This window comes from Pelecanus crispus, chromosome 6 (genome assembly GCF_030463565.1).
Source record: "Pelecanus crispus isolate bPelCri1 chromosome 6, bPelCri1.pri, whole genome shotgun sequence".
In the NCBI taxonomy this organism is placed as follows: Eukaryota; Metazoa; Chordata; class Aves; order Pelecaniformes; family Pelecanidae; genus Pelecanus; species Pelecanus crispus.
Window position 1 is genome coordinate 1,643,244 of NC_134648.1, and position 14,948 is coordinate 1,658,191.

Sequence of the window (14,948 nt, forward strand, 5' to 3'; positions counted from 1 at the left end):
GGGCAGGTACCCCAGAGAAGTCCCTCCAGGCTGGCAGGGACCCTCGGTCCCCCTCTCCCAGGGTGAGGAGCTGGAAAGCAGTGGCAGCGGGCTGGGGACCGTCACCGTGGTGGGGTGGCACCGCGGTGCCCTTGGAGCAGCTCTGAGGGTCTTTCGCGCGGGTCCCCGGCAGGCTGTGGTACTGCCGCCTCAGCAGCGGCTGCTGTGAGGACCTCGCCGCCGTGGTGGGCACCAGCCCCTGGCTGGAGGAGCTGGATTTGTCCTGGCGGGACAGGGGCCGCGGTCCTGCCTGCGTGTGCTGGGGGTCGGGGCTGAGCCAGACTGGCTCCTTCCCTCTCCCGTTTCCCCACGCCCGTCGGTGGGAGCAGTTGCGTGGGTGTTTGATGCCACAGAAAGGGCCTGGGGCCAGTGCCAGGCATCCCGCTGTGCTCTGCCCCGTCCTTCCCCCTGTCCCCGCCATGCCCAGGGCTGCGTGCGTGGCTGCGGCTCCTGCCCCACGTCCCTGAGGGATGGCTCATGTACCTGGGAGCGAGGTGCCAGCCCTGGAAGGGAGTCTCCAGCCAGTTTGGCGTTTTAATAGACAACAAGAGAAATTCACAGTGTGCCACGCGTTGGTGGGGACAGAGCCCCAGCCCCCTGCACCCGTGTCCCCAGGGAGTCCTGCGGTGTGGCCCGGGCATCCTCAGAGCGCCGTGGCCAGGGTGCTGACGCCAACATCGTCATAGTGTGTGTCCCCCGGGGGCTGGGCCGCGGGGTCCCTCGTGGCTCCTGGGGGACTTGGCGGGGGGCAGCTGCCACCTTCGGGGACAGCAAAGGCTGGTGCCTTAATGGGGCTGCTGCGCGTCCCTGCTGCCAGAGCCTGGCTGGGCTCTTGCCGCAGCCCCCGGGGCTTTGCTGCCTGCTGCCTGCCCGCCAGCGCAGCCGAGCTGCGGCGGAGGTGGCTCTGCAGGGCACAGGGTGGCTGTGGCCCCTCTCACCTGTGGGTGGGACACAGCCCCAGCTCCTGCGTGCCACCCCGTCGGCGCTGTCCCCAGCGCTGGGAGCGGGGCACTCTTGTGGCACGGCGGCGGCATCGTCGTAGCCATCCGGGGGGCCGTGCTGGGCAGGGGGGCCTGGGACAGGCACGCGGGTGGGTGGCAGTGAAGCGGAGGCCGTGGCAGGGCTCTGGCTGTGCCACCCCGCTCCGGCCACGCCACCGGGGATGTGCTGGTGGCACTGGGGCTGCTGCTGTCGACCACGTTCCTGCCCCCGAGCTCCTACCTGGGGCTGCCCTGGGCTCGCTCTCCTTCATGCTGTCCCCGCTGTAATACGGCAGCTTCGTCACCGACCCCTCGGACAGGGAGCCTGGCGGGGGGAGGACGGAGCGTTGGGGGTGACCAAAGCCTGCACCAGCGGGACGTGGTGCTGCAGATGGGGCCGTGGGGCAGAGAACCCCCATCTTTCCGGAGAGCTGCCAGGCACGGGGAGGGTCTGCACGGACCTGAGCGACTGGGCACCTCCTGGTACTCGGGCATGAGGGTGTAGTCCAGCTCCTCGTAGACGGCATCGGAGACAGCATCTGCAGCTCTACCGGGGCCTGGCATGATGGGCAGTGCTCAGCCAGGGCCATGGGGACCGTGGGTGGCACTGGGGTCACCCGCTGCCCACCCTCTGAGCCGTCCCGTGGCGGGGCCGCCCCAGCACCCCCAAACACCCACCCGCCGGCACCCACCTCGGCGTCGAGCCCGGGCGCGGCACGCCTGCACGGCCAGGGCAGCCAGGGCCAGGCACAGCAGCGTCCCCAGCACCACGCACAGGACCGTGGGCACCGGCACGCTCCCCGATGCTGCTGCTGCCGCCGCGCTGGTGCTGCTGGGGACACCTGCGGGGACATGAGCAGGCGGCGTGAGCAGGAGCACTGCGGGCAGCCTGGCGCGGGGGGCCAGCGGCACGGGCAGAGCTACCTGTGCAAGCGGCACCCTCCGGGCAGCGGCTCCCCGGGGACGGGCTGGGCGTCCCGCTCGTGCCGTCACTGTCCTCGTCACAAGCGACGAGGGCGTCCCCGCCGGGGCTGCAGGCCTGCAGGCGCCAGGGTGCCGAGGGGCAGCGCCAGAGCCAGCGGGCCCCCTCCTGGCAGCCCACCCAGGCCAGCCAGGCGGGGGCCGGGTCCCGGGCAGGGGCGGCCTCCAGCCTCCCCCCGTCCCCGCAGCCCAGCTGCCGGCAGGCGGCGGTGGCCGTGGCGGGGCTGGTGCCGTTGGCGCACACGCGGCCCCACGTGCCCTTGTGGAGCACCTCCAGGTGCCCGCTGCAGCGGCCGCTGCCGCCCGCCAGCCGCAGGGAGAGCTGCTCTGCAAGGGGGTGCGCGGGGGGTCACGGCACGGCCGCGCCATCCCGCTGCCCCTGCTCCCCGAGCTGGGGGCGCACGGCACTGACCTGAGCAGACGGCTCCCGCCCCGCCACCGCGCCGGCAGCCGTGCTGTGCCGAGGCCGGGCACTCCCAGAGCGACACCTCCGTCCCGGCACAGCCGCCGGCATGCGGCCACAGCGGCCCCGTGCCGGGACCAAAGCGGGCCGAGCCGGGTGCCGCCAGCGCCCTTCCGCAGCCCAGCTGGCGGCAGACGACGCTGGCGTCCAGGAGGTCCCAGGTTTCCTGGCACACGGTGCCCCAGCTCCCATTGACGTAGACCTCCACCCGCCCGGCGCAGCGCCCGGGGCCGCCCGACAGCCTCACCCGCCGGCTGCCTGCAGGGCACGGAGGGCACCGGGCTGGGGCGGCCGCTCACCGTGCCGGCACCCTCCGGCCCTGCCCGGGACACTCACCCGAGCACACCACGGCCACCTCCTCGCGGCTGACGGCCGGCGCGGCGGCCGTCCCCGACACGTTGCACTGGGCCAGCTGCTCCTCGCTGCCGGCACACCGCAGCCCCTGCAGCCCCACAGTGCCCGAGCCCGCCACGCTGTAGACCTTCTCCGGCACGCCACAGCCCAGCTGCCGGCACACCACGCTGCCACGCCGCGCATCCCACAGCCCCGCCGGCACGCGGGCCCAGGCCCCGGGCCTTGCGGCAACCTCCAGACGCCCATCGCACCGGCTCTCCCCCTCCACCAGACGCAGGGGCGCGGCAACGCCTGCAAAATGCCCGGCGGTGCGGTGCCGTGAGGCTGCCGCACCAGCACCGCAGGGGCTCTGAGGGGACGGGGGGCCCTGAGGGGATGATGGGGCCCCATTTCAGCCCTCCCCTCACCCCAAAACGGCCCTGTGTCCTCCGTCCCCAACTTTTCGGCTGTCCCAAAAGCCCCTTCAGGCTTTTCCCGGCACGTGCCATACAGACCTGAGCAGTTGACGGCAGCGGCGTGGCCGGGGGGGCAGGCGGGCTCCCCCAGCAGCGCCGTGGGGCACTCGCCTGGGTGCCGCTCGCTCCCGACGCAGCCAAAGGCGTCGCGCCGCAGCGGCCCGTCCCCCCCGCCGAAGGAGCCTCCCGGGGGCACGGCGGCGGCGGGGCCGCAGCCCAGGTGGTGGCAGAGGACGTGGGCATCACGCAGGTCCCAGCCGGTGGCGCAGAGGGACCCCCACGTGCCCCCCGCCTCCGCCTCCACCCGCCCGGCGCAGCCCGAGCTGTTGTCCGCCAGCCGGAAAGCCGTGTAGGCTGCGGCAGAAAGGGCGTTGGGGGGGGGGACGACGCGGTGGGGACTCCCCCAACACCCACCGGCGGCCCCAGCGCTTACGGGAGCAGATGATGCTGGCATGGCTGGTGCAGGCCTGGCTGCGCGGCGGCCGCCGGGCGCAGCTGGCAAGGAGGGGCTCGGTGCCGCTGCACTCGAACCCCCCCTCCCAGAGCAGCCCCGGTCCCGCCTCAAACCAGCCGGTGCCAGAGACGGCCAGGGCCACGCCGCAGCCCAGCTCCCGGCACACCACCTGGGCGGCCTTCATGTCCATGGCGTCCTCGCAGACGCTGGCCCACGCTCGGCCCCGACGCACCTCCAGCCGCCCGGCGCAGGCAGTGTCGCCGCCCACCAGCCGGGCAAACCCTGCCGGGAGAGGCGCGCGGGTCAGTGCTGACGGATGTGCCGGGACCGGTGCGTGTCCCCCACCACCCAGCTTCTACCTTGGCAGATGACGGCGGTGTCAAAGTTGTGAGCGCTGTTGTAGGGTCCCCAGCCACGGATCTTGCAGTCCCAGATCGCAGTCTCGCTCCCAACGCACTCGACCCAAGCCAGGTTGATGGGGCCGTCCCCTTTGCCGAAGTGGGTGCTGGCAGGGTAGGCACCGGCAGCCGAACCACAGCCCAGCTGCTGGCACACCACCTCAGCGTCCTCCATGTCCCAGCTGTGGTCTCCCACCGATCCCCAGACTCCTCGCAGCTTCACCTCCACCCTCCCGGCACAAGGACTCCCGCCAGCCGCCAGCCGCAGCTCCACCGCCTCTGCACCGGGGCACCAGCACGGCCTCAGCCCTGCCGGGGGATGCCCCGGCACACAGCGGTTGTCCCGGCATGGCCAGCCTCCCCACCTCACCTGCACACGTCACCCCCACGTCCCGCTCATGGCCGCAGAAGTGATGTCCCCAGTCAAAGTGGGCACAGTCCTGCAGCATCGCCTCATTGCCCTGGCAGAAGAGGGGCTGGAGCCAGATCCTGCCAGTGCCCTGACCAAACGGGGCGTAGGGGGACGACCTGGCCACTGGCCCACAGCCCAGCTGACGGCACACCACAATGTCCCAACCGGCATCCCAGTGGAAGTCATAGGTGCAAACGGAGCCCCACTCGCCATCGTGCTTCACCTCCACCCTCCCGGCACAGCGCCCGCCGCCGCCCACCAGCCGCAGCTCCCCGGTGCCTGCGGCAAGGAGGGTGCTGAGCCCAGCCTCAGGCTGGATGGGGTCCCTGTCCCACAGCTGACCCATGCCCCAACACTCACCCTCGCAGAGCCACACACACAGGAGCAGCCCCAGCACCCCGGCCGGCACCATCCTGACATCCCAGACCCCCGGCGCGGGGCGGGTGATATATAGGCAGCGCCGCAGCTGGGAGCCAATGGAGGTGGCAGAACCTTTTGAGCTGTTATCAGGTGGGTTATCTCCCAGCTGACGGGGCCCCAGCCTCCAATAATCTTCTCCGTGCCCAAATATGAAGATTGGCTCTGCTTCTGGCGTCACACACCTCACCACGGTGGGTCGGTGCCCGGATGTCCCCGCGGGGAGCCAGCCCCCCAGGCCACTGCCACCGCCATGAGGAGCATGGGCCCTTCCCACGCGTATCCCCCCATGGGGCTGACCCTGCTGCCAGAGCCCGGCAAGAGCACGGTGCTGATGGTGACAGGATTCACCCCAAAATCTGCCAGAGTCTCCACGGGGCCGCCCTCAGCACTGACAAGGGGCATCGACTGCACACAGCTCCCCGGCCAGCTGCAGTGCTGCCGCTGTGACCCCCTTAGTGGGAGGGATGCAGGGACCTCTGCTCTTGCTGTCCCCACTTACTGCCGGGCTCCTTCTGCTCCCGGAGAAGAGCCTCCAGCTCTCAGCACCACCCGGCAGCCAGCGGGGCAGACCCTTTCCTCCTGCCATGGCAATGAAGGACATCTCTGCAGAGCTTTTGTTTGGTAGCACTTTGCAGGTGGAAGCATCCCCGGGAGCCCAGGCACGCTGCCTTTGGGCCCAGGGCCACGAGCAGAGGGGGACAGAGGCTGCGGGTGGCCCCAGGCAATTGCATTTGCTCCCAGTGTGGGTGAGGATTGCAGGCTGGTTAAAGCAGGCCTTGATGGATGAGGATGGTCCATCGGGAAGAGGAAGAGACCCTCAACTGAGCAGAGGCCCAAAATAATCCCAGACCATGTCCTTTTTGCCCTGAGCATTGAAACAAGTGTCCCATTGGCGTATTGGGAGTGTGGTGGGGCTGCTGAGGAGGTCCTGGGGAACGGGGCTGTGCTTGGGACTGGCTCTGCTTCTCGCCAGCGCAGAGTACAAGCAGAAATACAGAGAGCACGTGGTCAGGGAGTTCCGCTGGTACAAAGAAGTGAACTCCTGTCTCAGGGACAACCTGTCCATCAGCAGCCGCTACACCCACCTGACCATCGCCAGGAAGCCTTGGATGAAGGGCAGAGGTGAGCATGAAGCTGTGGGCACCCACTGCGGCTGTGCTGACGCCAGCAACACACCAGCCACCATCACCATTGCCACGCAGATGCTGTTTAAACCTGACAAAGATGGGCAACCGCTGCAGTTGGTGGTGCTGGTGGGGGCGCTGGGGATGGGGAAGACGATGACGGTCAAGAAGGTGATGGTAGAGTGGGTGGAAGGGAGCCTCTGCGCGCAGTGTGACTACATCTTCTGCATAGGCTGTAAAGACCTTGCCTTTACCAAGGAAGCGAGCGTGGCAGACGTGGTTTCAAAGCGCTGCCGTCTCAAATGGGCACCAGCTGAGAAGCTGCTGGATGACCAGAAGAAGGTCCTGTTCATTTCTGATGGCTTCGAGGCCCTGGGATTTTCCTTGGTTCAGCCTGAGGATGAGCTGAGCTCTGACCCCAGGGAAGTGAAGGCGCTGGAAACCACCCTGAGGAGCTTGTTGAAGAAGACTGTCCTCCCCGAGTCCTCCTTGCTCACCACCATGAGGCCAACAGCTCTTCAAAGCCCTGGGCGGTGCCTGGAGGGTGAGTATTACGTGGTGTGGTCCCCCCATGCTGCTTGACCCTGCAATGGGTTGATCGGGAAGACGACCGGCCTGGCTGAACAGGGAGCTTTTGGTGCGACATTGCCACCAAGCATGAGGAAAAGGCTGAGGTACCAATGCCGCCTTTGCCTCAGTATTTAATAGCCAGAGCAGTTATCCCCAGGGTATTCAGCCCCCGCAGCTGGAAGACAGGGAAGGAGAGCAGAACAAAGCCCCCATAATCCAGGAGGAAGCAGTTAACGACCTGCTACACCACCTGGACACTCACAGGTCTGTGGGGCCAGACGGGATCCACCCAAGGGTACTGAGGGAGCTGGCGGAGGAGCTTGCCAAGCCACTTTCCATCATCTATCAGCAGTCCTGGTTAACAGGGGAGGTCCCAGATAACTGGAGGCTTGCCAATGTGACACCCATCTCCAAGAAGGTCCGGAAGGAGGACCCAGGGAACTACAGGCCTGTCAGCCTGACCTCAGTGCCAGGGGAGATTATGGAGCAGTTCATCTTGAGTGCGCTCAACAGGCAAGTGCAGGTCAACCAGGGGATGAGGCCCAGCCAGCACGGGTTCATGAAAGGCGGGTCCTGCTTGACCAGCCTGAACTCCTTCTATGACCTGGTGACGTGCCAAGTGGATGAGGGAAAGGCTGTGGGTGTCATCTACCTGGACTTTAGCAAAGCCTTTGACACTGTCTCCCACAGCATTCTCCTAAGGAAGCTAGCGGTTCATTTTGCAGATGACACCAAATTGGGCAGGAGTTGTTCTGCTCGAGGGTAGGGAGGTCCTACAGAGGGACCTGGTCAGGCTGGATCGATGGGCCGAGGCCAGTTGTATGGGGTTCAACAAGGCCAAGTGCCAGGTGCTGCACTTGGCTCACAACAAGCCCATGCAACGCTACAGGCTTGGGGAGGAGTGGCTGGAAAGCTGCCCGGCCGAAAAGGACCTGGGGGTGTTGGTCGACAGCCGGCTGAACATGAGCCAGCAGTGTGCCCAGGTGGCCAAGAAGGCCAACAGCATCCTGGCTTGTATCAGGAACAGTGTGGCCAGCAGGAGCAGGGAAGTGGTCGTCCCCCTGTACTTGGCACTGGTGAGGCTGCACCTGGAATGCTGTGTCCAGTTTTGGGCCCCTCAGTACAAGGAGGACATTGAGGTGCTGGAGCGTGTCCAGAGAAGGGAGTGGAGTGGTGGAGTCCCCATCCCTGGGGGTGTTCCAAAAACGGGCAGACGTGGCACTTTGGGCCATGGTTTAGTGGGCATGGGGGTGTTGGGTTGATGGTTGGAGTGAGGATCTTAAAGATCCTTTCCAACTTTAATGATTCCTACTTTTACTTTTTAAAAAAATAATCAAGCCACCAAGCGAGGAAACATGAGATTAATTATTCCTCTGTCCTTATCTGCTTTAGTGGTGGCCTTGGTAGTGTTAGGTCAATGCTTGGACTGGATGATCTTAAAGGTCTTTTCCAACCTAAACAATTCCATGAGTCTATGATTGGTGCCGTTCCTCCATGCTGATTGGCCAGGTTGTGGGTGGGTGTGGTGCTTCCATGCTGATTGGCCCTGCAGTGGTTGGATTGGTGCAGTTCCTCCATGCTGATTGGCCATACAGAGGGTGGGTGTGGTCCCTCCATGCTGATTGGCTGACCAGCCAGGCAGGTGTGACGAGCCCACCCGTTCTCTGCGCTCTCCCCGCAGGCTGCAGTGGTGCGGGCTGTCGCAGAGCTGCTGTGCGGCACTGGCGGCGCTCCTGGCCGAACACCCCAGCCTGTCCCAGCTGGAGCTGGGCGACGGCACGCTGGGCGACGGCGGCGTGCGCCTGCTCTGCGAGGGGCTGCAGCAGCCCAGCTGCCGCCTGCGTGTGCTGCGGTGAGTGGCCCCGGCACCCCTGGGCATCCCCCCGGCACCCGTGGGCATCTCCCAGGCAGCCAAACCCACGGGGTGGAGCGGAGGGCTGGGCAGGTACCCCAGAGAAGTCCCTCCAGGCTGGCAGGGACCCTCGGTCCCCCTCTCCCAGGGTGAGGATCTGGAAAGCAGTGGCAGCAGGCTGGGGACCGTCACCGTGGTGGGGTGGCACCGCGGGGCCCTTGGAGCAGCTCTGAGGGTCTTTCGCGCGGGTCCCCGGCAGGCTGTGGTACTGCCGCCTCAGCAGCGGCTGCTGCGAGGACCTCGCCGCCGTGGTGGGCACCAGCCCCTGGCTGGAGGAGCTGGATTTGTCCTGGCAGGACAGGGGCCGCGGTCCTGCCTGCGTGTGCTGGGGGTCGGGGCTGAGCCAGAGTGGCTCCTTCCCTCTCCCGTTTCCCCACGCCCGTCGGTGGGAGCAGTTGCGTGGGTGTTTGATGCCAAAGAAAGGGCCTGGGGCCAGTGCCAGGCATCCCGCTGTGCTCTGCCCCGTCCTTCCCCCTGTCCCCGCCATGCCCAGGGCTGCGTGCGTGGCTGCGGCTCCTGCCCCACGTCCCTGAGGGATGGCTCATGTACCTGGGAGCGAGGTGCCAGCCCTGGAAGGGAGTCTCCAGCCAGTTTGGCGTTTTAATAGACAACAAGAGAAATTCACAGTGAGCCACGCGTTGGTGGGGACAGAGCCCCAGCCCCCTGCACCCGTGTCCCCAGGGAGTCCTGCGGTGTGGCCCGGGCATCCTCAGAGCGCCGTGGCCAGGGTGCTGACGCCAACATCGTCATAGTGTGTGTCCCCCGGGGGCTGGGCCGCGGGGTCCCTCGTGGCTCCTGGGGGACTTGGCGGGGGGCAGCTGCCACCTTCGGGGACAGCAAAGGCTGGTGCCTTAATGGGGCTGCTGCGCGTCCCTGCTGCCAGAGCCTGGCTGGGCTCTTGCCGCAGCCCCCGGGGCTTTGCTGCCTGCTGCCTGCCCGCCAGCGCAGCCGAGCTGCGGCGGAGGTGGCTCTGCAGGGCACAGGGTGGCTGTGGCCCCTCTCACCTGTGGGTGGGACACAGCCCCAGCTCCTGCGTGCCACCCCGTCGGCGCTGTCCCCAGCGCTGGGAGCGGGGCACTCTTGTGGCACGGCGGCGGCATCGTCGTAGCCATCCGGGGGGCCGTGCTGGGCAGGGGGGCCTGGGACAGGCACGCGGGTGGGTGGCAGTGAAGCAGAGGCCGTGGCAGGGCTCTGGCTGTGCCACCCCACTCCGGCCACGCCACCGGGGATATGCTGGTGGCAGTGGGGCTGCTGCTGTCGCCCACGTTCCTGCCCCCGGGCTCCTACCTGGGGCTGCCCTGGGCTCGCTCTCCTCCATGCTGTCCCCGGTGTAATACGGCAGCTTCGTCACCGACCCCTCGGACAGGGAGCCTGGCGGGGGGAGGACGGAGCGTTGGGGGTGACCAAAGCCTGCACCAGCGGGACGCGGTGCTGCAGATGGGGCCGTGGGGCAGACACCCCCCATCTTTCGGGAGAGCTGCCAGGCACGGGGAGGGTCTGCACGGACCTGAGCGACTGGGCACCTCCTGGTACTCGGGCATGAGGGTGTAGTCCAGCTCCTCGTAGACAGCATCGGAGACGGCGTCTGCAGCTCTACCGGGGCCTGGCATGATGGGCAGTGCTCAGCCAGGGCCATGGGGACCGTGGGTGGCACTGGGGTCACCCGCTGCCCACCCTCTGAGCCGTCCCGTGGCAGGGCCGCCCCAGCACCCCCAAACACCCACCCGCCGGCACCCACCTCGGCGCTGAGCCCGGGCACGGCACGCCTGCACGGCCAGGGCAGCCAGGGCCAGGCACAGCAGCGTCCCCAGCACCACGCACAGGACCGTGGGCACCGGCACGCTCCCTGATGCTGCCGCTGCCGCCGTGCTGGTGCTGCTGGGGACACCTGCGGGGACATGAGCAGGCGGCGTGAGCAGGGGCACTGCGGGCAGCCTGGCGCGGGGGGCCAGCGGCACGGGCAGAGCTACCTGTGCAAGCGGCACCCTCCGGGCAGCGGCTCCCCGGGGACGGGCTGGGCGTCCCGCTCGTGCCGTCACTGTCCTCGTCACAAGCGACGCGGGCGTCCCCGCCGGGGCTGCAGGCCTGCAGGCGCCAGGGTGCCGAAGGGCAGCGCCAGAGCCAGCGGGCCCCCTCCTGGCAGCCCACCCAGGCCAGCCAGGCGGGGGCCGGGTCCCGGGCAGGGGCGGCCTCCAGCCTCCCCCCATCCCCGCAGCCCAGCTGCCGGCAGGCGGCGGTGGCCGTGGCGGGGCTGGTGCCGTTGGCGCACACGCGGCCCCACGTGCCCTTGTGGAGCACCTCCAGGTGCCCGCTGCAGCGGCCGCTGCCGCCCGCCAGCCGCAGGGAGAGCTGCTCTGCAAGGGGGTGCGCGGGGGGTCACGGCACGGCCGCGCCATCCCGCTGCCCCTGCTCCCCGAGCTGGGGGCGCACGGCACTGACCTGAGCAGACGGCTCCCGCCCCGCCACCGCGCCGGCAGCCGTGCTGTGCCGAGGCCGGGCACTCCCAGAGCGACGCCTCCGTCCCGGCACAGCCGCCGGCATGCGGCCACAGCGGCCCCGTGCCGGGACCAAAGCGGGCCGAGCCGGGTGCCGCCAGCGCCCTTCCGCAGCCCAGCTGGCGGCAGACGACGCTGGCGTCCCGGAGGTCCCAGGTTTCCTGGCACACGGTGCCCCAGCTGCCATTGACGTAGACCTCCACCCGCCCGGCGCAGCGCCCGGGGCCGCCCGACAGCCTCACCCGCCGGCTGCCTGCAGGGCACGGAGGGCACCGGGCTGGGGCGGCCGCTCACCGTGCCGGCACCCTCCGGCCCTGCCCGGGACACTCACCCGAGCACACCACGGCCACCTCCTCGCGGCTGACGGCCGGCGCGGCGGCCGTCCCTGACACGTTGCACTGGGCCAGCTGTTCCTCGCTGCCGGCACACCGCAGCCCCTGCAGCCCCACAGTGCCCGAGCCTGCCACGCTGTAGACCTTCTCCGGCACGCCACAGCCCAGCTGCCGGCACACCACGCTGCCACGCCGCGCATCCCACAGCCCCGCCGGCACGCGGGCCCAGGCCCCGGGCCTTGCGGCAACCTCCAGACGCCCATCGCACCGGCTCTCCCCCTCCACCAGACGCAGGGGTGCGGCAACGCCTGCAAAATGCCCGGCGGTGCGGTGCCGTGAGGCTGCCGCACCAGCACCGTAGGGGACCTGAGGGATGGGGGGCCCTGAGGGGATGGGGGGCCCTGAGGGGATGGGGGGGTCCCATTTCAGCCCTCCCCTCACCCCAAAACGGCCCTGTGTCCTCTGTCCCCAACTTTTCGGCTGTCCCAAAAGCCCCTTCAGGCTTTTCCCGGCACGTGCCATACAGACCTGAGCAGTTGACGGCAGCGGCGTGGCCGGGGGGGCAGGCGGGCTCCCCCAGCAGCGCCGTGGGGCACTCGCCTGGGTGCCGCTCGCTCCCGACGCAGCCAAAGGCGTCGCGCCGCAGCGGCCCGTGCCCCCCGCCGAAGGAGCCTCCCGGGGGCACGGCGGCGGCGGGGCCGCAGCCCAGGTGGTGGCAGAGGACGTGGGCGTCGCGCAGGTCCCAGCCGGTGGCGCAGAGGGACCCCCACGTGCCCCCCGCCTCCGCCTCCACCCGCCCGGTGCAGCCCGAGCTCTTGTCCGCCAGCCGGAAAGCCGTGTAGGCTGCGGCAGAAAGGGCGTTGGGGGGGGACGACGCGGTGGGGACTCCCCCAACACCCACCGGCGGCCCCAGCGCTTACGGGAGCAGATGATGCTGGCATGGCTGGTGCAGGCCTGGCTGCGCGGCGGCCGCCGGGCGCAGCTGGCAAGGAGGGGCTCGGTGCCGCTGCACTCGAACCCCCCCTCCCAGAGCAGCCCCGGTCCCGCCTCAAACCAGCCGGTGCCAGAGACGGCCAGGGCCACGCCGCAGCCCAGCTCCCGGCACACCACCTGGGCGGCCTTCATGTCCATGGCGTCCTCGCAGACGCTGGCCCACGCTCGGCCCCGACGCACCTCCAGCCGCCCGGCGCAGGCAGTGTCGTCGCCCACCAGCCGGGCAAACCCTGCCGGGAGAGGCGCACGGGTCAGTGCTGACGGATGTGCCGGGACCGGTGCGTGTCCCCCATCACCCAGCTCCTACCTTGGCAGATGACGGCGGTGTCAAAGTTGTGAGTGCCATTGTAGGGTCCCCAGACATGGATCTTGCAGTCCCAGATCGCAGCCTCATTCCCAACACAGTTGATCACAGCCAGGCTGAGGGCGCCGTCCCCTTTTCCGAAGCGGGTGCTGGCAGGGTAGGCACCGGCAGCCGAGCCACAGCCCAGCTGCTGGCACACCACCTCGGCGTCCTCCATGTCCCATTCGCGATCTGCCACCGATCCCCAGCTTCCCCGCAGCTTCACCTCCACCCTCCCGGCACAAGGACTCCCACCAGCCGCCAGCCGCAGCTCCACCGCCTCTGCACCAGGGCACCAGCACGGCCTCAGCCCTGCCAGGGGATGCCCCGGCAGACGGCGGTCGTCCCGGCATGGCCAGCCTCCCCACCTCACCTGCGCAGGTCACCCCCAGGTCCCACTCATGGCCGCAGAAGTGCTGTCCCCAGCCAAAGTGGGGACAGTCCTGCAGCATCACCTCATCACCCCGGCAGAAGAAGGGCTGGAGCCAGATCCTGCCGGTGCCCTGCCCAAACGGGGCGTAGGGGAACGATCTGGCCACTGGGCCACAGCCAAGCTGCCGGCACACCACAGTGGCCCAACGGGCTTCTAAGTCGAAGTTGTAGTTGCAGACGGAGCCCCACTCGCCATCGTGCTTCACCTCCACCCTCCCGGCACAGCGCCCGCCGCCGCCCACCAGCCGCAGCTGCCCGGTGCCTGCGGCAAGGACGGTGCTGAGCCCGGCCTCGGGCTGGATGGAGTCCCTGCCCCACAGCTGACCCCTGCCCCAACACTCACCTTCGCAGAGCCACACACACAGGAACAGCCCCAGCACCCCGACCAGCACCATCCTGACATCCCAGACCCCCGGCGCGGGGCGGGTGATATATAGGTAGCACTGCAGCTGGGAGCCAATGGAGGTGGCAGAACCTTTTGAGCTGTTATCAGGTGGGTTATCTCCCAGCTGACGAGGCCCCAGCCTCCAATAATCTTCTCCGTGCCCAAATATGAAGATTGGCTCTGCTTCTGGCGTCACACACCTCACCACGGTGGGTCGGTGCCCGGATGTGCCCGCGGGGAGCCAGCCCCCCAGGCCACTGCCACCGCCATGAGGAGCATGGGCCCTTCCCACGCGTGTCCCCCCATGGGGCTGACCCTGCTGCCAGAGCCCAGGAAGAGCACGGTGCTGATGGTGACAGGATTCACCCCAAAATCTGCCAGAGTCTCCACGGGGCCGCCCTCAGCACTGACAAGGGGCATCGACCGCACACAGCTTCCCGGCCAGCTGCAGTGCTGCCGCTGTGACCCCCTTAGTGGGAGGGATGCAGGGACCTCTGCTCTTGCTGTCCCCACTTACTGCCGGGCTCCTTCTGCTCCCGGAGAAGAGCCTCCAGCTCTCAGCACCGCCCGGCAGCCAGCGGGGCAGACCCTTTCCTCCTGCCATGGCGATGAAGGACATCTCTGCAGAGCTCCTCTTTGGTAGCACTTTGCAGGCGGAGGCATCCCCGGGAGCCCAGGCACGCTGCCTTTGGGCCCAGGGCCACGAGCAGAGGGGGACAGAGGCTGCGGGTGGCCCCAGGCAATTGCATTTGCTCCCAGGGTGGGTGAGGATTGCAGGCTGGTTAAAGCAGGCCTTGATGGATGAGGATGGTCCATCAGGAGAGGGGAAGAGACCCTCAACTGAGCAGAGGCCCAAAATAATCCCAGACCATGTCCTTTTTGCCCTGAGCTTTGAAACAAGTGTCCCATTGGCGTATTGGGAGTGCGGTGGGGCTGCTGAGGAGGTCCTGGGGAACGGGGCTGTGCTTGGGACTGGCTCTGCTTCTCGCCAGCGCAGAGTACAAGCAGAAATACAGAGAGGACGTGGTCAGGGAGTTCCGCTGGTACAAAGAAGTGAACTCCTGTCTCAGGGACAACCTGTCCATCAGCAGCCGCTACACTCACCTGACCATCACCAGGACGCCTTGGATGAAGGGCAGAGGTGAGCATGAAGCTGTGGGCACCCACTGCGGCTGTGCTGACGCCAGCAACACACCAGCCACCATCACCATTGCCACGCAGATGCTGTTTAAACCTGACAAAGATGGGCAACCGCTGCAGTTGGTGGTGCTGGTGGGGGCGCTGGGGATGGGGAAGACGATGACGGTCAAAAAGGAGATGGTAGAGTGGGTGGAAGGGAGCCTCTGCGCGCAGTGTGACTACATCTTCTGCATAGGCTGTAAAGACCTTGCCTTTACCAAGGAAGC

At 68.0% G+C, this 14,948-nt stretch overlaps 2 protein-coding genes across 2 annotated transcripts; both read right to left on the minus strand.

The window, feature by feature from the left end:
* Positions 1-682: 682 nt before the first annotated feature.
* LOC142593716 (antigen WC1.1-like) lies at positions 683-4,948 on the minus strand. The gene is made up of 13 exons (XM_075712219.1): positions 4,897-4,948; positions 4,495-4,815; positions 4,086-4,403; positions 3,706-4,008; positions 3,312-3,626; positions 2,800-3,108; positions 2,413-2,721; positions 1,959-2,327; positions 1,712-1,831; positions 1,481-1,576; positions 1,261-1,344; positions 978-1,112; positions 683-798 (listed from the first exon to the last, which is right to left on the minus strand). The coding sequence occupies exons 1-13, from the start codon at positions 4,946-4,948 to the stop codon at positions 683-685; spliced, it is 2,847 nt and encodes a 948-aa protein (XP_075568334.1).
* Positions 4,949-9,271: 4,323 nt separating this feature from the next.
* Positions 9,272-13,962, minus strand: LOC142593717 (antigen WC1.1-like). The gene is made up of 14 exons (XM_075712222.1): positions 13,858-13,962; positions 13,501-13,606; positions 13,099-13,419; positions 12,690-13,007; positions 12,310-12,612; positions 11,918-12,232; positions 11,389-11,697; positions 11,002-11,310; positions 10,548-10,916; positions 10,301-10,420; positions 10,070-10,165; positions 9,850-9,933; positions 9,567-9,701; positions 9,272-9,387 (listed from the first exon to the last, which is right to left on the minus strand). The coding sequence occupies exons 1-14, from the start codon at positions 13,960-13,962 to the stop codon at positions 9,272-9,274; spliced, it is 3,006 nt and encodes a 1,001-aa protein (XP_075568337.1).
* Between the last annotated feature and the right edge of the window lie 986 nt (positions 13,963-14,948).

Coding starts and splice junctions, on each gene's coding strand:
- LOC142593716 (XM_075712219.1), bottom strand. CDS start 4,948: ATGGTGCCGGCCGGGGTGCTGGGGCTGCTCCTGTGTGTGTGGCTCTGC. Junction 2,328..2,412: donor GGCGGGAGCCGTCTGCTCAG/GTCAGTGCCGTG, acceptor ACCCCCTTGCAG/AGCAGCTCTCCCTGCGGCTG. Junction 1,345..1,480: donor GGAGGTGCCCAGTCGCTCAG/GTCCGTGCAGAC, acceptor TCCCCCCGCCAG/GCTCCCTGTCCGAGGGGTCG.
- LOC142593717 (XM_075712222.1), bottom strand. CDS start 13,962: ATGCCCCTTGTCAGTGCTGAGGGCGGCCCCGTGGAGACTCTGGCAGAT. Junction 10,917..11,001: donor GGCGGGAGCCGTCTGCTCAG/GTCAGTGCCGTG, acceptor ACCCCCTTGCAG/AGCAGCTCTCCCTGCGGCTG. Junction 9,934..10,069: donor GGAGGTGCCCAGTCGCTCAG/GTCCGTGCAGAC, acceptor TCCCCCCGCCAG/GCTCCCTGTCCGAGGGGTCG.